Genomic DNA, 27,325 nt, shown 5'->3' on the forward strand with positions numbered 1-27,325 from the left:
TCGAACCCATACTCCCAGAAGCAACGCAACTGGTATGTACAAGACGCCTTAATCCACTTGACCATCACGACCGGACAAAATGAGGTGATAGCCGAGGCTATATGAACCACCCCACCGCCGGCACTCGGATAGTTATCTTGGGCATAGCATTTTACCAAATCACCTCATTCTTTGGGGCACACGTGAGGAACACAAATGCGAACAAGCCTGAATGGTCCCCAGGACATATGCAACTGAAAACTCACACCCCAAAAGTGACTCGAACCCATACTCCCAGAAGCAACGCAACTGGTATGTACAAGACGCCTTAATCCACTTGACCATCACGACCGGACAAAATGAGGTGATAGCCGAGGCTATATGAACCACCCCACCGCCGGCACTCGGATAGTTATCTTGGGCATAGCATTTTACCAAATCACCTCATTCTTTGGGGCACACGTGAGGAACACAAATGCGAACAAGCCTGAATGGTCCCCAGGACATATGCAACTGAAAACTCACACCCCAGAAGTGACTCGAACCCATACTCCCAGAAGCAACGCAACTGGTATGTACAAGACGCCTTAATCCACTTGACCATCACGACCGGACAAAATGAGGTGATAGCCGAGGCTCACCAAAGAATGAGGTGATTTGGTAAAATGCTATGCCCAAGATAACTATCCGAGTGCCGGCGGTGGGGTGGTTCATATAGCCTCGGCTATCACCTCATTTTGTCCGGTCGTGATGGTCAAGTGGATTAAGGCGTCTTGTACATACCAGTTGCGTTGCTTCTGGGAGTATGGGTTCGAGTCACTTCTGGGGTGTGAGTTTTCAGTTGCATATGTCCTGGGGACCATTCAGGCTTGTTCGCATTTGTGTTCCTCACGTGTGCCCCAAAGAATGAGGTGATTTGGTAAAATGCTATGCCCAAGATAACTATCCGAGTGCCGGCGGTGGGGTGGTTCATATAGCCTCGGCTATCACCTCATTTTGTCCGGTCGTGATGGTCAAGTGGATTAAGGCGTCTTGTACATACCAGTTGCGTTGCTTCTGGGAGTATGGGTTCGAGTCACTTCTGGGGTGTGAGTTTTCAGTTGCATATGTCCTGGGGACCATTCAGGCTTGTTCGCATTTGTGTTCCTCACGTGTGCCCCAAAGAATGAGGTGATTTGGTAAAATGCTATGCCCAAGATAACTATCCGAGTGCCGGCGGTGGGGTGGTTCATATAGCCTCGGCTATCACCTCATTTTGTCCGGTCGTGATGGTCAAGTGGATTAAGGCGTCTTGTACATACCAGTTGCGTTGCTTCTGGGAGTATGGGTTCGAGTCACTTCTGGGGTGTGAGTTTTCAGTTATATATATATATATATATATATATATATATATATATATATATATATATATATATATATATATATATATATATATATATATATATATATATATGTTTCATTGAATATGACCGCATATTCTGTATTTATTATTTTCTGGTTTAGGGCTTCTATCCCTCTAACTATTTTCTTAGCATCAGGGCTTAATTGAAATAGGAGTTCTCCAAAACTCATTTTCGTACTTTTAAGGTGAAAAAGAGAAGTGATTTACTATAGAGTGTATTACACTTATTTGTATAATTTGCACGACGTTTCGAACCTCCATGGTTCATTCTCAAGTGAACAGATCTTACAATACTAGTTGATTTTATACCCGCATTAGGTCAGGTGATAATACAATTAAGGTGAAAACATGGGGGGATACATAAGGGATAAACATAGGGGCTGCAGAAGGCTTATTGGCCCATACGAGGCATCTCCTATCTAAACACAAAGATTAATCCAGTGTAATTGGCCTGTTATGTTGGACATTGTCTTCTGTGTTGGCATCGATATGTTCTTGTCTTGTCCTTACTCTCATGGTGGGTAGAGTAAATAGTTCCGTGATTTGGGTGTTCATGGTAGGTCGCTCTATTCTTATGTGAATTGCCTCAAGAATTTGTAATCTTCTTGAATCTTGGGTTTTGTCTATTATGCAAGTATTCTTGTTCAACATTTCTCTTGTTAGAGTAATGTCATGGGCTTGTCTCATGTGATTCCTAGGGGCACCAGATTGAAGATGGCATGTCAAACGCCTCGTCAGCTTGGTCGACGTCATACCTATGTACTTACATTGAAGGTTACATCCTTCGTGGGGGCAAGTGTACATGTATACAACGCTTGACTGCTGTAGAGGGTTCTCCGTCGGCTTCGGGCTGTTTTTGATAAGGAGTTCGGAAGTCTTCTTGGTTTTGTAGAATATTATCAGGTTTATGTTTTGGTTAGGAGTAGTGCTTTTTACTCCTTTACGGATTATTTCTTTCATTATTCTTTCCTCTTTTATATGTTCACTGTGCATGGTTGATTTGTAATATAATTTTATTGGGGGTGTTGTGGTTTCTGTTCTAGGTTCTGAATTATACCAACGGTCCAAGTGTCTTCTTATAGCAGCGTTTATTTCCGCGTTGCTATATCCGTTGTTCACCAATACCTGAGTTACTCTTTCAAACTCTCTACTCACGTTGCTCCATTCAGAGCAGTGGGTAAGCGCTCGACGAATATAAGCATTGAGAACACTGGCTCCGTAAGTTAACATCCCTAAACGGTGGACAGCTAAAAATCCCTCGTCCTAAAGATGGCTACTTTAACCTGACTTCTTATGATCTTACCCAGGACCAACGAGATTTCAATTAAGCCCTGATGCTAAGAAAATAGTTAGAGGGATAGAAGCCCTAAACCAGAAAATAATAAATACAGAATATGCGGTCATATTCAATGAAACATGTTTGAAAGAAAACCTGCTGCCAGTATACACCAATATATATATATATATATATATATATATATATATATATATATATATATATATATATATATATATATATATATATATATATATATATATATATATATATATATAAGGAAGGAAGGGAAGTACTATGTATATATAATAAGGAAGGGAGTACTATATCTGGCTGGAAGAAGGATACACACACACATATATATATATATAATGAACATTATATACATATAGTAAACTGTGTTGGGGTACAACAACTTGAAAGCTTTTCCATTAGCAAGATGAGGCAGTAGCCAGCCCAGGAGCCAGAAACACGTCACTTAGAAATATTACTGGTGCGACAAGTGGGTTTAGGGCAGGCGAGGCAGGAGGCGAGGCAGCAGGAGCCTCTTCACTGATGGCGAGCTGAGCAGAATGGTGAAACACGTCTTTAGTGGGAGTTTGGGAAAGGGAAGCAGGTCTCTAAGTTTATGTATTTGTGGCTTGGTTTAATACATTTTGTGTATGTGTATGCTACAATACTAGCGTATTGTATCTATACACACACACACATTAAGATTGTGATAATTTTTGTGTTGGTTTGACAGGTGTTGACATCTTGACCAAGGGAACATAAGGACACAAATGTAGTTTAAGAACAGGTCAAGAGCTCAATGCATTGTTTGTTTACTTCAGAGATCGTAACTATTCAATTGACTGGACTAATTCAGGCAAAACTATGGAGCATAAATTAGTTACTGACAGAAATATTACGGAATCTTCGTTTATGAAACGAAGTGAATTAGATAATATTAATATAAGTAAACACCTCCAAGAGCCCTCCAAGACTCCTCCAAGACACCTCCAAGACACCTCCAAGACCCCTCTAAGACCCCTCCAAGACACCTCTAAGACTCCTCCAAAACTCCTCCAAGACCCCTCCAAGACCCCTCCAAGACCCCCCCAAGAGACCTCCAGGACACCTCCAAGACACCTCCAAGACTCCTCCAAGACCCCTCGTAGACACCTCCAAGACACCTCCAAGACTCCTCCAAGACCCCTCCTAGACACCTCCAAGACACCTCCAAGACTCCTCCAAGACACCTCCAAGACTCCTCCAAGACACCTCCAAGACTCCTCCAATACCCCTCTAAGACCCCTCCAAGACACCTCCAAGACTCCTCCAAGACACCTCCAAGACACATCCAAGACTCCTCTAAGACCCCTCCAAGACACCTCCAAGGCCCCTCCAAGACACCTCCAAGACTCTTTCATGACTCCTCCAAGACACCTCCAAGACACCTCCAAGACACCTCCAAGACTCCTCCAAGACACCTCCAAGACTCCTCCAAGACACCTCCAAGACTCCTCCAATACCCCTCTAAGACCCCTCCAAGACACCTCCAAGACTCCTCCAAGACACCTCCAAGACACATCCAAGACTCCTCCAAGACCCCTCTAAGACCCCTCCAAGACACCTCCAAGGCCCCTCCAAGACACCTCCAAGACTCTTTCATGACTCCTCCAAGACTCCTCCAAGACTCCTCCAAGACTCCTTCAAGACACTTCCAAGACCCTTCCAAGACACCTCCAAGACTCCTCCAAGACCCCTCCAAGAGACCTCCAAGAGACCTCCAATACACCTCCAAGACCCCTCCAAGACACCTCCAAGACTCCTCCAAGACACCTCCAAGACACCTCCAAGACTCCTCCAAGACACCTCCAAGACATCTCCAAGACCTCTCCAAGACACCTCCAAGACTCCTCTAAGACCCCTCCAAGACCCCTCCAAGATTCCTCCAAGATCCCTCCAAGACACCTCCAAGACTCCTCCAAGACCCCTCCAAGAGACCTCCAATGCACCTCCAAGACCCCTCCAAGACACCTCCAAGACTCCTCCAAGACACCTTCAAGACTCCTCCAAGACACCTCCAAGACATCTCCAAGACCTCTCCAAGACACCTCCAAGACTCCTCTAAGACCCCTCCAAGACCCCTCCAAGATTCCTCCAAGATCCATCCAAGACACCTCCAAGACTCCTCTAAGACCCCTCCAAGACACCTCCAAGACTCCTCCAAGACCCCTCCAAGAGACCTCCAATGCACCTCCAAGACCCCTCCAAGACACCTCCAAGACTCCTCCAAGACACCTTCAAGACTCCTCCAAGACACCTCCAAGACATCTCCAAGACCTCTCCAAGACACCTCCAAGACTCCTCTAAGACCCCTCCAAGACCCCTCCAAGATTCCTCCAAGATCCATCCAAGACACCTCAAAGACTCCTCCAAGACCCTTCCAAGACACCTCCAAGACTCCTCCAAGACACCTCCAAGACTCCAAGACACCTCCAAGACACCTCCAAGACTCCTCCAAGACACCTCCAAGACTCCAAGACACCTCCAAGACACCTCCAAGACTCCTCCAAGACACCTCCAAGACTCCAAGACACCTCCAAGACTCCTCCAAGACACCTCCAAGACTCCAAGACACCTCCAAGACACCTACAAGACTCCTCCAAGACACCTCCAAGACTCCAAGACACCTCCAAGACACCTCCAAGACCCCTCCAAGACACCTCCAAGACTCCAAGGCACCTCCAAGACACCTCCAAGACTCCTCCAAGACACCTCCAAGACACCTCCAAGACTCCTCCAAAACACCTCCAAGACTTCTCCAAGACACCTCCAAGACTCCAAGACACCTCCAAGACACCTCCAAGACTCCTCCAAGACACCTCCAAGACTCCAAGACACCTCCAAGACACCTCCAAGACCCCTCCAAGACACCTCCAAGACTCCAAGGCACCTCCAAGACACCTCCAAGACTCCTCCAAGACACCTCCAAGACACCTCCAAGACTCCTCCAAAACACCTCCAAGACTTCTCCAAGACACCTCCAAGACTCCTCCAAAACACCTCCAAGACTCCAAGACCCCTCCAAGACACCTCCAAGACACCTCCAAGACTCCTCCAAGACACCTCCAAGACTCCTCCAAGACCCCTCCAAGACCCACATTGCCACCGGAACTCTTAGCTTCCACTCCGCTTGATGTCAGACCTGGAAATTATCTCTTCTCCAACGCCTCATATATTTGGAAGATATTTTAAAAAATCTCAAAGATTTTTTGGTCCTTTTCATTCCAAATATTTATTCCTTCATTCGTGAAATATATTAATTCACGAAGGAAAATTATTCTGAAAATTATTCTCACATTCCAGAAATTTATTCATATTTCTTTTTATAACACGCTCATATATACCTGAAATTAACTGGTACACACCTGAAACTTTAAGATTACACACCTGAAACATTAAGATTACACACCTGAAAAATGTTACTGTAATCCTTAAAATTTAACCATATATTCCATATGTAACTTGCTCTTCACTTTCTGAAACTGTTGTAATGTTCTGGAAATACAGTCTTTTGAGAGTCTTGAAGTGAGGATGTTGTGAATTATCCACAACCCTGGATCACCACTGGTCTCACAACCCTGGATCACAACTGGTCTCACAACCCTGGATCACAACTGGTCTCACAACCCTGGATCACAACTGTGCTCACAACCCTGGATCACAACTGTGCTCACAACCCTGGATCACCACTGTGCTCACAACCCTGGATCACAACTGGTCTCACAACCCTGGATCACAACTGTGCTCACAACCCTGGATCACCACTGTGCTCACAACCCTGGATCACCACTGTGCTCACAACCCTGGATCACAACTGGTCTCACAACCCTGGATCACCACTGTGCTCACAACCCTGGATCACAACTGTGCTCACAACCCTGGATCACCACTGTGATCACAACCCTGGATCACCACTGGTCTCACAACCCTGGATCACAACTGTGCTCCCAATCCTGGATCACCACTGGTCTCACAACCCTGGCTCACCACTGGTCTCACAACCCTGGCTCACAACTGGTCTCACAACCCTGGATCACAACTGGTCTTACAACCCTGGATCACAACTGGTCTCACAACCCTGGATCACAACTGGTCTCACAACCCTGGATCACAACTGGTCTCACAACCCTGGATCACAACTGGTCTTACAACCCTGGATCACAACTGTACTCACAACCCTGGATCACAACTGGTCTCACAACCCTGGATCACAACTGTGCTCACAACCCTGGATCACCACTGGTCTCACAACCCTGGATCACAACTGTGCTCACAACCCTGGATCACAACTGGTCTCACAACCATGGATCACCACTGGTCTCACAACCCTGGATCACCACTGGTCTCACAACCCTGGCTCACAACTGTGCTCACAACCCTGGATCACAACTGTGCTCACAACCCTGGATCACCACTGGTCTCACAACCCTGGATCACCACTGGTCTCACAACCCTGGCTCACCACTGGTCTCACAACCCTGGCTCACAACTGTGCTCACAACCCTGGCTCACAACTGTGCTCACAACCCCAGCACGACTGATGTTGATGGGCGTCGAGCCAAGGACAACAACAGTCTTCTTGATCTCACAACAAAACTGACATAATTTCTGGAATATTTCTTACAATTACACCAGTGAATCACAGTGATTAAATCCAAATATTTTATATAAAATCCCAATTGTAATTTACCGAACTTAACAATGTTCTCACATAAAAGTTCCAGTTATGTAATTTTGATGAAATTTCTCATTCTGGGTCAAGTGACTTGAAAATTTTATTAACCTCGAAGGGTCATGTATGTTTTCTACATGTTGAAATATATTTACATAATTTATAACGGTGTTCAAGTGACCTGGAGCCGATCTAGAGCTGAGTTGGAGAGATTAAAGATAGTGAAAGCTACAATCACCAAGGGATGAGGCGGCCAATCAGAAGCCCTGGAGAGAGACAAGGCACCACTGGCACTCCAGGCACCAAGCCCCCTGGCACTCCAGGCACCAAGCCCACTGGCACTCCAGGCACCAAGCCCCCTGGCACTCCAGGCACAAAGCCCACTGGCACTCCAGGCACCAAGCCCCCTGGCACTCCAGGCACCAAGCCCCCTGGCACTCCAGGCACCAAGCCCACTGGCACTCCAGACACCAAGCCCACTGGCACTCCAGGCACCAAGCCCCCTGGCACTCCAGGCACCAAGCCCCCTGGCACTCCAGGCACCAAGACGACTGGCACTCCAGGCACCAAGCCCACTGGCACTCCAGGCACCAAGCCCCCTGGCACTCCAGGCACCAAGACGACTGGCACTCCAGGCACCAAGCCCCCTGGCACTCCAGGCACCAAGACGACTGGCACTCCAGGCACCAAGCCCCCTGGCACTCCAGGCACCAAGACGACTGGCACTCCAGGCACCAAGCCCCCTGGCACTCCAGGCACCAAGCCCCCTGGCACTCCAGGCACCAAGCCCACTGGCACTCCAGGCACCAAGCCCACTGGCACTCCAGGCACCAAGCCCCCTGGCACTCCAGGCACCAAGCCCCCTGGCACTCCAGGCACCAAGACCACTGGCACTCCAGGCACCAAGACGACTGGCACTCCAGGCACCAAGCCCCCTGGCACTCCAGGCACCAAGACCACTGGCACTCCAGGCACCAAGACGACTGGCACTCCAGGCACCAAGCCCACTGGCACTCCAGGCACCAAGCCCCCTGGCACTCCAGGCACCAAGACGACTGGCACTCCAGGCACCAAGCCCCCTGGCACTCCAGGCACCAAGACGACTGGCACTCCAGGCACCAAGCCCCCTGGCACTCCAGGCACCAAGACGACTGGCACTCCAGGCACCAAGCCCCCTGGCACTCCAGGCACCAAGCCCCCTGGCACTCCAGGCACCAAGCCCACTGGCACTCCAGGCACCAAGCCCACTGGCACTCCAGGCACCAAGCCCCCTGGCACTCCAGGCACCAAGCCCCCTGGCACTCCAGGCACCAAGCCCACTGGCACTCCAGGCACCAAGCCCCCTGGTACTCCAGGCATCAAGCCCACTGGCACTCCAGGCACCAAGCCCACTGGCACTCCAGGCACCAAGCCCCCTGGCACTCCAGGCACCAAGCCCCTGGCACTCCAGGCACCAAGCCCACTGGCACTCCAGGCACCAAGCCACTGGCACTCCAGGCACCAAGCCCCCTGGCACTCCAGGCACCAAGCCCCCTGGCACTCCAGGCACCAAGACGACTGGCACTCCAGGCACCAAGCCCCCTGGCACTCCAGGCACCAAGACGACTGGCACTCCAGGCACCAAGACGACTGGCACTCCAGGCACCAAGACGACTGGCCCTCCACCAAGTAGTGACCAGCCTAGACAATGGGGAGCAGGAAACATGACACGTCTCCTCTAATGAATCAAAGGCGGTCATGACTCCCTTGACGAACAGGCTCCCAGCCTCCATCATCTTGCCCAGTTTCAGTTGTAGAGCGGTTAGTGCCTACCATCATTCTTAGATGAGTTAGCATCTTAGATGAGTTAGCATCTTAGATGAATTAGAATCTTAGATGAATTAGCATCTTAGATGAATTAGAATCTTAGATGAATTAGCATCTTAGATGAATTAGCATCTTAGATGAATTAGAATCTTAGATGAATTAGCATCTTAGATGAATTAGAATCTTAGATGAATTAGCATCTTAGATGAATTAGAATCTTAGATGAATTAGCATCTTAGATGAATTAGAATCTTAGATGAATTAGCATCTTAGATGAATTAGAATCTTAGAGGAATTAGCATCTTAGATGAACTAGAATCTTAGATGAATTAGCATCTTAGATAAATTAGCATCTTAGATGAATTAGAATCTTAGATGAATTAGAATCTTAGATGAATTAGAATCTTAGATGAATTAGAATCTTAGATGAATTAGAATCTTAGATGAATTAGAATCTTAGATGAATTAGAATCTTAGATGAATTAGAATCTTAGATGAATTAGAATCTTAGATGAATTAGAATCTTAGATGAATTAGAATCTTAGATAAATTAGCATCTTAGATGAATTAGAATCTTAGATGAATTAGAATCTTAGATGAATTAGAATCTTAGATGAATTAGAATCTTAGATGAATTAGAATCTTAGATGAATTAGCATCTTAGATGAATTAGCATCTTAGATGAATTAGAATCTTAGATGAATTAGAATCTTAGATGAGTTAGCATCTTAGATGAATTAGCATCTTAGATGAATTAGCATCTTAGATGAATTAGAATCTTAGATGAGTTAGCATCTTAGATGAATTAGAATCTTAGATGAATTAGAATCTTAGATGAATTAGAATCTTAGATGAATTAGAATCTTAGATGAATTAGAATCTTAGATGAATTAGCATCTTAGATGAATTAGAATCTTAGATGAATTAGAATCTTAGATGAGTTAGCATCTTAGATGAGTTAGCATCTTAGATGAATTAGAATCTTAGATGAATTAGAATCTTAGATGAGTTAGCATCTTAGATGAATTAGAATCTTAGATGAATTAGAATCTTAGATGAGTTAGCATCTTAGATGAATTAGCATCTTAGATGAATTAGAATCTTAGATGAATTAGAATCTTAGATGAGTTAGCATCTTAGATGAATTTCGATCGTTCTCGACGCACAATCGAGAATTCCGGGTTTGAATCTCACTCAAGAGAGATATGGTTGGGCATATTTCCTTTCACCTAATGCACCTGTTCACCTAGCAGTAATTAGGAACTCAGGAGTTAATCAGCTTGTTGGGGGTTACCTCCTGGGCAGGGTCAGTAATTCGACCTTGAGGGGGAGGGGGGGACCTCTATATAAGCCTAACGTATATGACTACACTCTGGCTGCCTGTCCCCGACACAATGAATCATATACTTCGTCAGGTCATTGGGACAAGCTGGGACTTATTTATTATTTAATAATTTTCTCCCTGTTATTAAACCCAACCACTTGGGCTGGACGGTAGAGCGACGGTCTCGCTTCATGCAGGTCGGCGTTCAATCCCCGACTGTCCAAGTGGTCGGGCACCATTCCTTTCCCCCGTCCCATCCCAAATCCTTATCCTGACCCCTTCCAAGTGCTATATAGTCGTAATGACTTGGCGCTTCCTCCTCATAGCTCCCTCCCTGTTATTAACTGAACAATTGAACCTGTTCTCCACCAAACTTGACTTGTTAATCTACGCGTAAAATATAATGTTCTCCTGGAGAGCTTAGAACACCACTTAGTTATAACAGCCGGCGTGAGAACTATGATAGATGGTGTGGTCACATTAGTCCCACAGGATAGATGGAGATGGATAGATGGAGTCCCACAGGATAGATTGAGATGGATAGACGGAGTCCCACAGGATAGATGGAGATGGATAGACGGAGTCCCACAGGATAGATGGAGATGGATAGATGGAGTCCCACAGGATAGATTGAGATGGATAGACGGAGTCCCACAGGATAGATTGAGATGGATAGACGGAGTCCCACAGGATAGATGGAGATGGATAGACGGAGTCCCACAGGATAGATGGTGATGGATAGACGGAGTCCCACAGGATAGATGGTGATGGATAGACGGAGTCCCACAGGTGCACCAGCCAGCCAGGTGTAAACAAACAATGAGACTGAACACTAACAAGAGGACAGTTATTTATAAGACCATTGATGGTCCTCCTAACAACTGTCACGCAGGTGTTTGACTACACAAACACAGCTGTAAATAGGTGTATTACAAGGACAAAAACACAGCTGTAAATAGGTGTATTACAAGGACAAAAACACAGCTGTAATACATGTATTACAAGCACACAAACACAGCTGTAACAGGTGTATTACAAGGACACAAACACAGCTGTAACAGGTGTATTACAAGCACACAAACACAGCTGTAACAGGTGTGTTACAATGTGAGTATAATCAACCTCATATGAGAAGGTTTAAGCTTGTAGTTCTGGGAGTCGACATTCACAGAAGAATTAGTCTTGAAATGAAAACAATTCTTGTTCGCGTTCGTAATGAGTGCTGTCGGGACGTTGGTTAAACAGCCTCGGCTATCAACGACTTGTGTAAAGTCTGCAATGATCAAGTGGATAACGTGCTGGATACGCCGGTATTTGGAGCACCAGGCTGTCTAAGGTTCGAATCCTATTAAATACCACCTCACCCCATCCACCTCACTCAAATGTAGATATAAACAAATCGGAGATGTGTAAGTTCTATTCAGTTGTGTATGTGTAACTAAAGTCTTTGAAAATGTAATAAGTTTTACGAAACGCGCTCAAGTGTCGCGTCAGACTAGAAATAAAAAGGAATTTTGGAGAATTGATTTTTGAATTAACACCAACAGTGAAAAGAAATGTACGAAAGATTGAGAAAATTCGTGTTTGAATTATTAATCTTACTTTTTCGGTCATATTTAATAATATATGTCTACAGGAAAGACTGCTACCAAAATATACTAATATATATATATATATATATATATATATATATATATATATATATATATATATATTTTATTAAATATGACCGAAAAAGTAAGATTAATAATTCTAACACGAATTTTCTCAATCTTTCGTACATTATGCTTCACTGTTGGAGGTAAATCAAAAATCACTTCTCCAAAAATAAGATGATCGAAACTGACAAACTAAGATGACAAACTGATCGAAACTGTGAACGCCAAGAAATCCGGACTCCACCTGCCAAAGATCATTGGGGAATATAAACCTGGATATGCGTATGGAAATGTCAAGACGCACAAGCCTGGAAACCCACTTCGGCCAATCATTAGCCAGATACCCACACCCACGTACAGATTGGCGAAGCGACTCAACGGCCTGCTGACTCCTTATGTTCCTTGCGCCTTCAGCCTGAAGTCTCCAAAGGAATTTGTGGACTTACTGCGGGGCGCACGGGCCACAGGGATAAGAGCCTCGTTGGACGTAGAATCGCTGTTTACCAACGTACCTGTGGACGAGACAATCGGAATGATAGCCGACAGAGTGTATCGTGATCCAGCCTGTACTCCTCTTGACATGCCAGAAAGTATTCTGAGGAAACTACTCCAAGCTTGTACTAAAGAGGCACCCTTCTTGAGCCCGGATGGGCACATGTATAAGCAAGTAGATGGGGTCGCTATGGGTTCTCCCCTAGGTGTCCTGTTTGCAAACTTCTACATGGGTACCATCGAGCAAAAAGTCTTAGTCGACATGAACTTGAAACCGGCCATATACTGCAGGTATGTTGACGACATTTTTACACAGGTACCTGATGTCAGACATCTGCAGGAGCTGAAGGAGGCATTTGAGCAGAGTTCCGTGCTGCGTTTCACTTACGAGACGGAAAAGGATGGGAAGCTGCCTTTTCTAGATGTAACAGTCATGGAAAAGGGCGGAGGTTTCCACACTGCAGTCTACACAAAGGAAACAAACATAGGAATGTGCCTAAATGCCAACAGCGACTGCCCTGACAGGTACAAGAGGAGTGTTGTTAACGCATACGTCGACCGTGCTCTCAGCCACAGCTCAGAATGGAAGCAAGTCGACGAAGAACTCTGTAGGGTAAGGCAGGTTCTAGTCAATAACGGCTTCTCCAATGGTTTCATCGAAGACATCATAAGAAGGAAAATGAAAAGCCATGCAACCTCCGAAGAGACAACTAACACAACACCTATACCCCCTATTAGACTATTTTACAGGAACTTCTTTTCCACAGCTCATAAAACAGAGGAAAGGGTCCTGAAAGATATTGTTAATAGAAACGTTATCCCTACAGACAAAAATCAGAGGATACAACTGACGATTTACTATAAAACCAGAAAAACGGCCAGCCTACTCATGAGAAACTCTCCAGACACGAAACAGAACGCTTTAAAAGAGACTAACGTCGTCTATGCCTTCAAATGCCCACTTGGGGACTGTAAGCTCCAAAAAACCCAGTATATAGGCAAGACAACAACATCTCTTTCTAGGCGTTTAACGATGCATAAACAACAGGGCTCCATTAAGGAACATATAATCTCTTCCCATAACCAAACCATCGCCAGAGAAATCCTAGTAAACAACACAGAAATCATCGATAGATACAGCGATAGCAGGCGGCTCGACGTTTGCGAGGCACTACACATCAAGAAGTCAACACCAGCAATCAACAGCCAATTATTGCACAACTATATTCTACCCACCTCAAGACTCCGCTCCAATATAGAAGCATCAAGAAATATGGACCAATAGGCTTTCTACAAACACTTCTATTCAATATCCATTGTTTCGTGTTCTGTCTTGTGTTGATACTTTTAATACCCTATTAATATCCTCTAATGCCACATCATCCTTCCCACCTTACTCAAATGTAATGCCACATCACCCTTCCCACCTCACTCAAATGTAGATATAAAATCAGGGAAACGCAAGTTCTAATCAGTTGTGTATTTGTGAAGTCTTTGAAAATGTAATAAGTTTTACGAAACGCGCCCGTGTCGCGTCAGACTAGAAATAAAAATGAATTTTGGAGAAGTGATTTTTGATTTACCTCCAACAGTGAAGCATAATGTACGAAAGATTGAGAAAATTCGTGTTAGAATTATTAATCTTACTTTTTCGGTCATATTTAATAAAATATGTCTACAGGAAAGACTGCTACCAAAATATACTAATATATATATATATATATATATATATATATATATATATATATATATATATATATATATATATATATATATATATATATATATATATATACATACACACCCAGGAAGCAACCCTTAATATACACAGACATCCTATCTCCAACAAAACGAATTAGTTTATTATTAACTCAGGTGAAACATGCATGGCTATCATCGGACAGAACAATTTACAGCTCATCACAGGTTTTCAGCTGGTTAGTTACAACATTTAAACACTGACCAATTAGACCAATTAAACACTGAGGCATTTGTCGCCTCAGCAATATAAACATCGCCTGTTGTGTGTATATATATATATATATATATATATATATATATATATATATATATATATATATATATATATATATATATATATATATATATATATATATATATATATATAAACATTGCTAATATAATTACTGCAGCTGTCAGCCTTATATATTGTCTATTTCTTGTTTTAAAATTAAGTGTCCACAAGAATTTCCAGCGATCAGAATGTTATGTTTTGTGGGATCTGAAGAACTGTGAAGGTCTCTAGTGCTTTTTCCTCTCATGAACTGTCTGAGAATGTTCCTCATCTTGGAGGAGTGTAGATATTAGCAGAACCTTCACACCCAGGTGTTGAACTGTGCGTTCTTTAGTACCCAGGTGTTGAACTGTGCGTTCTTTAGTACCCAGGTGTTGAACTGTGCGTTCTTTAGTACCCAGGTGTTGAACTGTGCGTTCTTTAGTACCCAGGTGTTGAACTGTGCGTTCTTTAGTACCCAGGTGTTGAACTGTGCGTTCTTTAGTACCCAGGTGTTGAACTGTGCGTTCTTTAGTACCCAGGTGTTGAACTGTGCGTTCTTTAGTACCCAGGTGTTGAACTGTGCGTTCTTTAGTACCCAGGTGTTGAACTGTGCGTTCTTTAGTACCCAGGTGTTGAACTGTGCGTTCTTTAGTACCCAGGTGTTGAACTGTGCGTTCTTTAGTACCAAGGTGTTGAACTGTGCGTTCTTTTACACCAAGGTGTTGAACTGTGCGTTCTTTTACACCAAGGTGTTGGATTGTACCAAGATTGTATATATATATATTGTTATATATATATATATATATATATATATATATATATATATATATATATATATATATATATATATATATACAAGAGTTGTTACATTCTTGTACAGCCACTAGTACGCGTAGCGATTCGGGCAAGTCCTTAATCCTATGTTCCCTGGAATACGACCCTATGAAATCGTTTAACAATTCCCATTCAAGTACCCGTTTTACTGTTGGGTAAACAGAGGCTACAGTTAAGGACCGACGCCCAGTAAATCCTCCCCGGCCAGGATACGAACCCAGGACAAAGTGCTGGCGATGCGCCTGGCGATTGTCTTAACCACTAAGACAAAAATATCAGGAAAATATCTTCCTGAAATTCTTACTGGTGATTGCCGTCTCCAGTACCTAGCGACTTTCTCCTTAGTGCAAGAATGCGCCCCGAGATCATCAGAAAGAGAGACAGAGAAGAGGGCCAATTAGAGATAATCAGAACCGCCCCAAGATCAAAAGAAAGTAGAGATAAAACTAGAGATAATCCCAGCATTGTGAAAGACTATTTCGAACTCACTCTTTTATTCACGGTGCGTTCTTTTGTAGAGATAAAGAGGTTTTTAAGGGAGGTCCTTTGGTTTAATGTGAATTAACCACAAGTTTGGATATAAACGCATGTTCAAAATGATAGTGTTTGTTGAATAGCACACACTAGATGGTTGTTGAGTAGTTAGGGGAGTCTTGGCCGTCTGTGGCGACGCCCCACAAGCTTAACAACCCCAGGGATCACCAGAACTACAGCCCTCCAGTGTATTACAGCTGGTGATCTCCAGTGTATTACAGCTGGTGACCTCCAGTGTATTACAGCTGGTGATCTCCAGTGTATTACAGCTGGTGATCTCCAGTGTATTACAGCTGGTGACCTCCAGTGTATTACAGCTGGTGACCTCCAGTGTATTACAGCTGGTGATCTCCAGTGTATTACAGCTGGTGATCTCCAGTGTATTACAGCTGGTGACCTCCAGTGTATTACAGCTGGTGACCACCAGTGTATTACAGCTGGTGATCTCCAGTGTATTACAGCTGGTGACCTCCAGTGTATTACAGCTGGTGACCTCCAGTATATTACAGCTGGTGACCTCCAGTGTATTACAGCTGGTGATCTCCAGTGTATTACAGCTGGTGATCTCCAGTGTATTACAGCTGGTGACCTCCAGTGTATTACAGCTGGTGACCTCCAGTGTATTACAGCTGGTGACCTCCAGTATATTACAGCTGGTGACCTCCAGTGTATTACAGCTGGTGACCACCAGTGTATTACAGCTGGTGATCTCCAGTGTATTACAGCTGGTGATCTCCAGTGTATTACAGCTGGTGACCTCCAGTGTATTACAGCTGGTGACCTCCAGTATATTACAGCTGGTGACCTCCAGTGTATTACAGCTGGTGATCTCCAGTGTATTACAGCTGGTGATCTCCAGTGTATTACAGCTGGTGACCTCCAGTGTATTACAGCTGGTGACCTCCAGTGTATTACAGCTGGTGACCTCCAGTATATTACAGCTGGTGACCTCCAGTGTATTACAGCTGGTGACCACCAGTGTATTACAGCTGGTGATCTCCAGTGTATTACAGCTGGTGATCTCCAGTGTATTACAGCTGGTGACCTCCAGTGTATTACAGCTGGTGACCTCCAGTATATTACAGCTGGTGACCTCCAGTGTATTACAGCTGGTGATCTCCAGTGTTCTCTCCAGTTACCCCGAGGTAAATACATATACGTACGAGTACAGTGGAAGTCACCATAACGAGGTTAAAAAATTAAAACCACAATCAACAAACACTTGTGAGTGTGGTGTGTGTGTGTGTGTGTGTGTGTGTGTGTGTGTGTGTGTGTGTGTGTGTGTGTGTGTGTGTGTGTGTGTGTGTGTGTGTGTGTGTGTGAGTGTGGTGTGTGTGTGTGTGTGTGTGTGTGTGTGTGTGTGTGTGTGTGTGTGTGTGTGTGTGTGTGTGTGGTGTGTGTGTGTGTGTGTGTGTGTGTGTGTGTGTGTGTGTGTGTGTGTGTGTGTGTGTGTGTGTGTGTGTGTGTGTGTGTGTGTGGTGTGTGTGTGTGTGTGTGTGTGTGTGACTGAGAGATGACAAGGGGGGGGAGTGGATAGGGGATAGACGGCAGAATGTTGAGGATAGAAGAGGTATGAAGACAGTGGCAGAGACAGGTGAAGCCGTCCGGAGGTGAGGAAGAGGTGAGAGAGAAGTGAGAGAGGTGAGAGAGAGACCCGGGAACAGCCGGCTACCCACATCTACTTATCAACATCTCTATACACCAGTAGCATTGCTATGATCTTCTGTATATCTGTGTGTATGCAATACTCTTAATATTACGGGCTCACCATAGCCCGTGCTACATGGACACTTCGTTCTGACACGCTAATTCTAAAACAACAATACTCCTAATATTGGCTGTGGTGTATAGAAGTGTCAGGAGAAAGAGAGTGTGTGGGTGTGTCGACCAAACACTCGCAGCGTCTCTCAAGTGCCGCCAAGTTCACCCAAGTTATATTTTTTTGGGTTGAGAAGCAAAAGTTTTAATCCCCAAAGTTTGTTTCTTTGACAGACGATGACGACCGAAGTTTTTGCTGGGGGGGGAGGGGAGACCCGGGACATGCCGGGTATCCGGAGTTTGGGGGGGCGTCCACCCCCTTGTTGGGGGGTTGTTGTTCCTCTTGGTAGTGAAGTGAATATATGCATACATACTTTTATACATTCACTGCATCCGTAAATAAGTCTATATATTTACATGCATACCATACATCAAGTATGTATGTATATGTATATATATATATATATATATATATATATATATATATATATATATATATATATATATATATATATATATATATATATATATATATATATATATACTCTTAATCAGTATTAGTATCAGTATAATCAGTATAATCATATATATATATATATATATATATATATATATATATATATATATATATATATATATATATATATATATATATATATATATATATATTCGTAGCAGTTTCTAGTAAACATACGTTGTTGAATATGACCGAAAGGGTAAGATTAATGATTCTGACACGAATCTTCTCAATATTTCTTATATTTTTCTTCACTATCGAGGGTAGTTGAAAAATTAAGTCTCCAAAGATCATTTTCATACTTTATTTATGGTCTGACGCCTAAAAGCGTTTCGCAAGAACACTTCTAATATTTTCAAAGACAATGTAAGTTGACAAAGTTGTCAACAAAGTTCAAAGACAAAGTTGGTCTTTGAAAATGTAAGAAGTGTTCTTGCGAAACGCTTCTAGACGTCAGACCATAAATAAAGTATGAAAATGAACTTTGGAGAATTAATTTTTCAAATTAACAAGTATACAGTCCCAGTATGGTGAACACTGACAGTATACAAGCCCAGTGTGAGGAACACTGACAGTATACAAGCCCAGTGTGAGGACCACTGACAGTATACAAGCCCAGTGTGAGGAACACTGACAGTATACAAGCCCAGTGTGAGGACCACTCACAGTATACAGTCCCAGTATGGTAAACACTGACAGTATACAAGCCCAGTATGGCGTGATGTGAGAGAGTGCAGGAATGTCAACATCAGTCAACTCTCACAGTCTCCGGGCTCCGGTACGACACGTTCACCGCCTGCAAGGCTCAGTTCAACCCGGCTCCAAAACAATCCTTTGCCTAGTAAACAATCAAATTCCGTCCTTTAAATGCATTTCTTCTGCATTGATGACATTATTATTTCAAATGCACCACGTTTATACATCAATAGAGTTGAGAGTATGGCTAGAGTGACTGGTTGAGTGGTATTGAGTTGACAGGGGCGGGGAGCGGGCAGGTCCGACTACTCCAGTAGGTCGGTTGTGGTGTTAACAGCGACTCTTGATACTGGTGGTGTTGTATGGTGTATATACCTCATGTTATACAATGAGGTGGTGTTGTGTAGTGTATATACCTCATGTTATACAGTGAGGTGGTGTTGTGTGGTGTATATACCTCATGTTATACAGTGAGGTGGTGTTGTGTGGTGTATATATCTCCTGTTATACAGTGAGGTGGTGTTGTGTGGTGTATATACCTCATGTTATACAGTGAGGTGGTGTTGTGTGGTGTATATACCTCATGTTATACAGTGAGGTGGTGTTGTGTGGTGTATATATCTCATGTTATACAGTGAGGTGGTGTTGTGTAGTGTATATATCTCATGTTATACAGTGAGGTGGTGTTGTGTGGTGTATATATCTCATGTTATACAGTGAGGTGGTGTTGTGTAGTGTATATACCTCATGTTATACAGTGAGGTGGTGTTGAATGGTGTATATACCTCATGTTATACAGTGAGGTGGTGTTGAGTGGTGTATATATCTCATGTTATACAGTGAGGTGGTGCTGTATGGTGTATATACCTCATGTTATACAGTGAGGTGGTGTTGTGTGGTGTATATACCTCATGTTATACAGTGAGGTGGTGTTGTGTGGTGTATATATCTCATGTTATACAGTGAGGTGGTGTTGTGTGGTGTATATATCTCCTGTTATACAGTGAGGTGGTGTTGTGTGGTGTATATACCTCATGTTATACAGTGAGGTGGTGTTGTGTGGTGTATATAACTCATGTTATAGTGTGAGGTGGTGTTGTGTGGTGTATATATCTCATGTTATACAGTGAGGTGGTGTTGAGTGGTGTATATATCTCATGTTATACAGTAAGGTGGTGTTGTGTGGTGTATATACCTCATGTTATACAGTGAGGTGGTGTTGAGTGGTGTATATACCTCATGTTATACAGTGAGGTGGTGTTGTGTGGTGTATATACCTCATGTTATATAGTGAGGTGGTGTTGTGTGGTGTATATACCTCATGTTATACAGTGAGGTGGTGTTGTGTGGTGTATATATCTCATGTTATACAGTGAGGTGGTGTTGTATGGTGTATATACCTCATGTTATACAGTGAGGTGGTGTTGTGTAGTGTATATACCTCATGTTATACAGTGAGGTGGTGTTGTGTGGTGTATATACCTCATGTTATACAGTGAGGTGGTGTTGAGTGGTGTATATACCTCATGTTATACTGTGAGGTGGTGTTGTATGGTGTATATATCTCATGTTATACGGTCACAATACACACAATCAGCCCCTAACGACCCACTCAGAGACCAATTGACTTAACACGAACTCAGCCAAACGACGTTCGTAGAACACAGAGATCAGACACTATATAAAATTTGAAAATAATTATAGATTGAATACTGAAAGCTTGAAACCATGTTAAATGCCAACCACTACAACCAATACAACCAATACAACAGGCTATGTTACCAAGGAAACATGGAATAATTCATGTTAAAATTAACCGAGAAGCGTAAAGAAACACTTAAACAATATGGAGTGATTTAAGTGATGTAACAATTAAGTGAACCAGTCATTAAGTGTCAAGGTCGGTATACATAAGTGAACCAGCTGTGTGAGGGTCGGTATACATAAGTGAACCAGCTGTGTGAAGGTCGGTATACATAAGTGAACCAGCTGTGTGAAGGTCGGTATACATAAGTGAACCAGCTGTGTGAGGGTCGGTATACATAAGTGAACCAGCTGTGTGAACGTATGTATACATAAGTGAACCAGCTGTATGAACGTATGTATACATAAGTGAACCAGCTGTGTGACGGTATGTATACATAAATGAACCAGCTGTGTGAAGTACGGTATACATAAATGAACCAGCTGTGTGAAGTACGGTATACATAAGTGCACCAGCTGTGTGAAGTACGGTATACATAAATGCACCAGCTGGTTCAAGGAGATCAATAGAGGTCCCGAGTACTGGCAGGTAAGTGCCCCTGATGACAAACACAATGTTGCAAGGCCGCGCTCAGTGACCAACTGTGTTCATTGATTGTTGCAGACGTTGTGTGGTATATTTAGTGCGGGCTTATGCTATACCAAATGTCTTCAATATATACGGGGAAAGTTGCATATTCCCTTGATGGGTTTGGAACCTTTGCCCGCGTCTATATATATATATATATATAATGTTTTTCTTCACTGTCGAGGGTAATTGAAAAATTAACCACTCCAAAATTCATTTTTTACATATTTATTTTTGGTCTGACGCCTAGAAGCGTTTCGTAAGGCTTCTTACATTTTCATAGACTTGATTTACACAAAATATACATCATGCTTTTATTTGTTTTGGGAGAGGTGACACAACACGAATCAATAGGTGTAAATTGGGAATGAAAACATAAGAATGGAAGTAACTACAGAAGGCCTATTGGCCCATACTTTCTCTTGATGCTTCTATGTTGGTTCGGGGTCTTGAAGTGGGTAGAATATAGTTATGTGTTAATTGGCTGTTGATTGTTGACTTTTTGATGTGTAGTGCCTCGCTGATGTCGAGTCTTCTGTTATCGTTGTATCTGTCGATAATTTCTGGGTTGCTTGTTAAGATGTCTCTGGTGATGGTCTGGTTGTGTGAGGAGATTATATGTTCCTTGATGGAGCCCTGTTGTTTGTGCATTGTTAATCGTCTGGAGAGAGACGTTGTTGTCTTGCCTATATACTGAGATCTTTGGGGCTTAAGGTCCCCAAGTGGGCATGAGAAGGCATAGACGACGTTGGTCTCTCTTAAGGCGTTCTGATTGGTGTTTGTGGAGTTCTTCATATGTAGGTTCCTCAATGGTGACAGGCGGGAAAGCTCACAATAGTGACAGACAGGAAGGCTCACAATAGTGACAGACAGGAAGGCTCACAATAGTGACAGGAAGGCTCACAATAGTGACAGACAGGAAGGCTCACAATAGTGACAGGAAGGCTCACAATAGTGACAGTAAGACTCACAATAGTGACAGTAAGACTCACAATAGTGACAGTAAGACTCACAATAGTGACAGGAAGACTCACAATAGTGACAGTAAGACTCACAATAGTGACAGTAAGACTCACAATAGTGACAGTAAGACTCACAATAGTGACGAAGACTCACAATAGTGACAGTCAGTAAGACTCACAATAGTGACAGTAAGACTCACAATAGTGACAGGAAGACTCACAATAGTGACAGTAAGACTCACAATAGTGACAGTAAGACTCACAATAGTGACAGTAAGACTCACAATAGTGACAGGAAGACTCACAATAGTGACAGGAAGACTCACACTAGTGACAGACAGTAAGACTCACAATAGTGACAGTAAGACTCACAATAGTGACAGTAAGACTCACAATAGTGACAGGAAGACTCACAATAGTGACAGTCAGTAAGACTCACAATAGTGACAGTAAGACTCACAATAGTGACAGTCAGTAAGACTCACAATAGTGACAGTCAGTAAGACTCACAATAGTGACAGTAAGACTCACAATAGTGACAGTAAGACTCACAATAGTGACAGGAAGACTCACAATAGTGACAGTAAGACTCACAATAGTGACAGACAGGAAGACTCACAATAGTGACAGTAAGACTCACAATAGTGACAGTAAGACTCACAATAGTGACAGTCAGTAAGACTCACAATAGTGACAGTAAGACTCACAATAGTGACAGTAAGACTCACAATAGTGACAGGAAGACTCACAATAGTGACAGGAAGACTCACAATAGTGACAGACAGTAAGACTCACAATAGTGACAGTAAGACTCACAATAGTGACATTAAGACTCACAATAGTGACAGTCAGTAAGACTCACAATAGTGACAGTAAGACTCACAATAGTGACAGTCAGTAAGACTCACAATAGTGACAGGAAGACTCACAATAGTGACAGTAAGACTCACAATAGTGACAGGAAGACTCACAATAGTGACAGGAAGACTCACAATAGTGACAGTAAGACTCACAATAGTGACAGACAGTAAGACTCACAATAGTGACAGACAGTAAGACTCACAATAGTGACAGGAAGACTCACAATAGTGACAGGAAGACTCACAATAGTGACAGTAAGACTCACAATAGTGACAGGAAGACTCACAATAGTGACAGACAGGAAGACTCACAATAGTGACAGTAAGACTCACAATAGTGACAGTAAGACTCACAATAGTGACAGTAAAACTCACAATAGTGACAGTAAGACTCACAATAGTGACAGGAAGACTCACAATAGTGACAGTCAGTAAGACTCACAATAGTGACAGTAAGACTCACAATAGTGACAGACAGGAAGACTCACAATAGTGACAGGAAGACTCACAATAGTGACAGACAGTAAGACTCACAATAGTGACAGTAAGACTCACAATAGTGACAGACAGGAAGACTCACAATAGTGACAGTAAGACTCACAATAGTGACAGACAGGAAGACTCACAATAGTGACAGACAGGAAGACTCACAATAGTGACAGACAGGAAGACTCACAATAGTGACAGTAAGACTCACAATAGTGACAGACAGTAAGACTCACAATAGTGACAGTAAGACTCACAATAGTGACAGGAAGACTCACAATAGTGACAGTAAGACTCACAATAGTGACAGTAAGACTCACAATAGTGACAATAAGACTCACAATAGTGACAGTAAGACTCACAATAGTGACAGTAAGACTCACAATAGTGACAGACAGTAAGACTCACAATAGTGACAGGAAGACTCACAATAGTGACAGACAGTAAGACTCACAATAGTGACAATAAGACTCACAATAGTGACAGGAAGACTCACAATAGTGACAGTAAGACTCACAATAGTGACAGGAAGACTCACAATAGTGACAGACAGTAAGACTCACAATAGTGACAATAAGACTCACAATAGTGACAGGAAGACTCACAATAGTGACAGGAAGACTCACAATAGTGACAGGAAGACTCACAATAGTGACAATAAGACTCACAATAGTGACAGGAAGACTCACAATAGTGACAGGAAGACTCACAATAGTGACAGGCGGGAAGGCTCCCTGACTTACGGAGCAAGTTATCGATTATTCTGAGCCTCGCGGAACGTTCAATGGGTCTACCAATTGCGTTCGGTTGCGGGAGAGAATTAGATTTCTTCCATCCGAACACCGGCCTCGTCTCCTGCAGACGCCCACTTTAGGACGCCGTAACTCTATTGCCTAGTTTGGTTCAAGCCGGCTGTTGGTGGCACTACCGGCACTCTGGCATCCCCGGGTGCCACCAGGTGTGTTCAGGAGAGGACTGCAGGTTTGGTAAACACAAATTATCCATTATGGAATGTGGAATGGAAACATTTTCAAATATTTTTTCTTCTTTGGGAACTCTTTGATGTTTTTTTTTTACATTTATTTAAATTAATATGTTGCTAGCAGCCGTCAGTGTAGGTCACTAATCTGCGTCAGTGTAGGTCACTGTTGTCCGTCAGTGTAGGTCACTGTTGTTCGTCAGTATAGGTCACTGTTGTCCGTCAGTGTAGGTCACTGTTGTCCGTCAGTGTAGGTCACTGTTGTCCGTCAGTGTAGGTCACTGTTGTCCGTCAGTGTAAGTCACTTAACTCCGTCAGCGTAGGTCACTGTTGTCTGTCGGTGTAGGTCACTGTTGTCCGTCAGTGTAGGTCACCGTTGTCCGTCAGTGTAGGTCACTGTCGTCCGTCACTGTAGGTCCCTATCCTCCGTCAATGTAGGTTACTATCCTTTGTCAGTGTAGGTCACTAACCTCTGTTAGTGTAGGTCACTAACCTCCGTCAGTGTAGGTCACTAACCTCTGTTAGTGTAGGTCACTAACCTCCGTCAGTGTAGGTCACTAACCTACTACTCACTAACGGTGAAACTGTGTCCTACACTGAGGACAGTGTTAGTGGACATGTGTCCTACACTGAGGACAGTGTTAGTGGAGCTGTGTCCTACCCTTAAGACAGTGTTGGCGGGGCTCGAAGCCTCAGGGTGTTGCAAAGACTGATGTGTCTTTCAACACTGACCATTAAGACGTTCAGTATATCCTCTTCCTTCGAGGAGGAGTGCTGACGGGCAGGGACCAGATTCACGAAAGCAGTTACGCCCGCACTTACGAACGTGTACATCTCTCCTCAATCTTTGACGGCTTTGGTTACATTTATTAAACAGTTTACAAGCATGAAAACTTCCCATTCAACTGTTGTTATTGTTATAAACAGCCTCCTGGGGCTTCGGAGCTCATTAACTGTTTAATAATTGTAAACAGAGCCGCCAAAGATTGAGAAAAGATGTATAGGTTCGTAAGTGCTGGCGTAACTGCTTCGTGAATCTGGCCCCAGGTCCCCAGACGCAGGTAAACAAGACTAGCAGGAGGGCCGAGGGAAGCAGACAACACAAGAGGAAAATCTTGTTTGCTGGATATTCTGGAGCAAGATGCCTAGACAGTCAGACTGTCAGCCACGCCTCCGGGGAAATAAACGATTTTATTCACCTGAGATCTATAGGAGTCGATAGATGGTCGATAGAGCGTCAGCCTTACTCAAACAGGGGTCCGGGGTTCGAACCTGTTAGAGCCCAGGTGAGTGGAATGCGTAGGATGTGCTTCTGTTTAAGGGACGCTCATGTTAGGATGAAGCTCTGTTCACCTGTGGCCAGGATATTTGGCATGGTGAACACGATGAACATTTTGAACAGCAATTTGAACAATCATATTGTCTACCTCTCATTTTTAAGGCATTATGTTGGTATGATTCAAATTGGAACCAATTAACAAATTCAAGTTAGCATTAAATATGATTTGGCGGGAATGTGTTGATGGTGGCCGAGTGTCAGGGCAACTTGGTTAAGTTTCCAACTTGATAAACATTGTTTTGAAGGTTCAGTTCTTTTTATCAACAGACGGAACACATTTCTTGGCAAGAACTCTATGACCTCGAGTGGAGGAAGCTGGCAGAAAGAGTTATCAGGACTTGAACTGTTAGTAGAGTTATAAATGAACACATGAACGAGACAGCGGTGTTACGGGGCGTTATGGAAGCCACAAAAAAATATACCACAGATTTTAAACTAATTTAAAAAGCTTGGCTAAAAATAAACTGGCATAGAAACGATGCATCACAAACAGTTAAATCATGATGAACAAAATCAGTCAGTTAAGTTCACTCACAGCCGAGCCGGTCGGCCGAGCGGACAGCACGCTGGGCTTGTGATCCTGTGGTCCTGGGTTCGATCCCAGGCGCCGGCGAGAAACAATGGGCAGAGGCAGTAAAATAGGTACCTGGGTATTAGTCAGCTGTCACGGGCTGCTTCCTGGGGGTGGAGGCCTGGTCGAGGACCGGGCCGCGGGGACACTAAAGCCTCGAAATCATCTCAAGATAACAGACTGCCAAAGACAGATTGAACTTTGAGCTGCACTCAGAATCCATTTGGAAGGAATTACATTACTTATTAAGGCCAGCTGGGTCTAATACTGTTTGCTTTTTGCTGATTTAAGTTTTAATTGAAAAAACAGGAGAAAGCTCAATAGCGCTGTACTACCCCATACTATGTTCCTAACTGAACTGTAACCCCCTGTATTGCTTTCATAACTCCTCTGTCCTATTAACAGTGCTGTAATATGTATTGCTGAAGTAACTTACAGTACAGTGCCCATGCTATTCTACTGTATAACTACAGTGATGGTTCTGTAGTCTCATTCGTTGCCGTGTTCTGTATTCTAATACCATTATCAATCTTGTAGCACTAATTTGAAAATGAAAGTGATTTTAAATTCCAAATAATGCGAGTGACCTTCAGACTTATAATGCCACTGGGAACTCCTCCACCTCCGCTGCTCTCTCATATGTACGGAGAATATTTTGTGAAGAAATTTGTATCTAAAGTAATATAATGAATTATTCTGCTTTTAAGAACTCTGTAATTACAGTGACAACACTGACTCTTAATCTGTACCCACTGTCTACTCCCCTTGTCTCATGCCGAC

At 43.4% G+C, this 27,325-nt stretch overlaps 5 protein-coding genes across 5 annotated transcripts in view; 4 read left to right on the top strand and 1 right to left on the bottom strand.

Moving 5' to 3' along the window:
• The window catches only part of Sbat (LSMD1 domain-containing protein Sbat), a 543,594-nt gene that overhangs the window by 287,921 nt on the left and 228,348 nt on the right, over window positions 1-27,325 (bottom strand). The window lies entirely within an intron of this gene.
• LOC138352442 (uncharacterized) lies at window positions 3,534-4,256 on the top strand. Its single transcript, XM_069304933.1, has one exon. The coding sequence runs from the start codon at window positions 3,534-3,536 to the stop codon at window positions 4,254-4,256; it is 723 nt and encodes a 240-aa protein (XP_069161034.1).
• On the top strand, window positions 4,652-5,842 carry LOC123767191 (serine/arginine repetitive matrix protein 2-like). The gene has a single exon (XM_045756763.1). It carries the CDS (start codon window positions 4,652-4,654, stop codon window positions 5,840-5,842), a length of 1,191 nt encoding a protein of 396 aa, XP_045612719.1.
• On the top strand, window positions 7,625-9,052 carry LOC123767190 (S-antigen protein-like). The gene has a single exon (XM_045756762.1). The coding sequence runs from the start codon at window positions 7,625-7,627 to the stop codon at window positions 9,050-9,052; it is 1,428 nt and encodes a 475-aa protein (XP_045612718.1).
• On the top strand, window positions 15,864-26,335 carry LOC138352443 (fap1 adhesin-like). The gene is made up of 3 exons (XM_069304934.1): window positions 15,864-16,013; window positions 16,267-17,269; window positions 26,220-26,335. The coding sequence occupies exons 1-3, from the start codon at window positions 15,864-15,866 to the stop codon at window positions 26,333-26,335; spliced, it is 1,269 nt and encodes a 422-aa protein (XP_069161035.1).

This window comes from Procambarus clarkii, chromosome 53, assembly GCF_040958095.1.
Source record: "Procambarus clarkii isolate CNS0578487 chromosome 53, FALCON_Pclarkii_2.0, whole genome shotgun sequence".
Classification (NCBI taxonomy): domain Eukaryota; kingdom Metazoa; phylum Arthropoda; class Malacostraca; order Decapoda; family Cambaridae; genus Procambarus; species Procambarus clarkii.

Excerpts from the sequence above, each read along its gene's own strand:
- LOC138352443 (XM_069304934.1), top strand. The coding sequence starts at position 15,864 with ATGCGCCCCGAGATCATCAGAAAGAGAGACAGAGAAGAGGGCCAATTA. Across the intron at positions 16,014-16,266 it reads AACTCACTCTTTTATTCACG|CTGGTGACCTCCAGTGTATT; the intron begins GTGCGTTCTTTT and ends AGTGTATTACAG. Across the intron at positions 17,270-26,219 it reads ACCACAATCAACAAACACTT|GTTCAGTTCTTTTTATCAAC; the intron begins GTGAGTGTGGTG and ends ATTGTTTTGAAG.
- LOC138352442 (XM_069304933.1), top strand. The coding sequence starts at position 3,534 with ATGGAGCATAAATTAGTTACTGACAGAAATATTACGGAATCTTCGTTT.
- LOC123767191 (XM_045756763.1), top strand. The coding sequence starts at position 4,652 with ATGCACCTCCAAGACCCCTCCAAGACACCTCCAAGACTCCTCCAAGAC.
- LOC123767190 (XM_045756762.1), top strand. The coding sequence starts at position 7,625 with ATGAGGCGGCCAATCAGAAGCCCTGGAGAGAGACAAGGCACCACTGGC.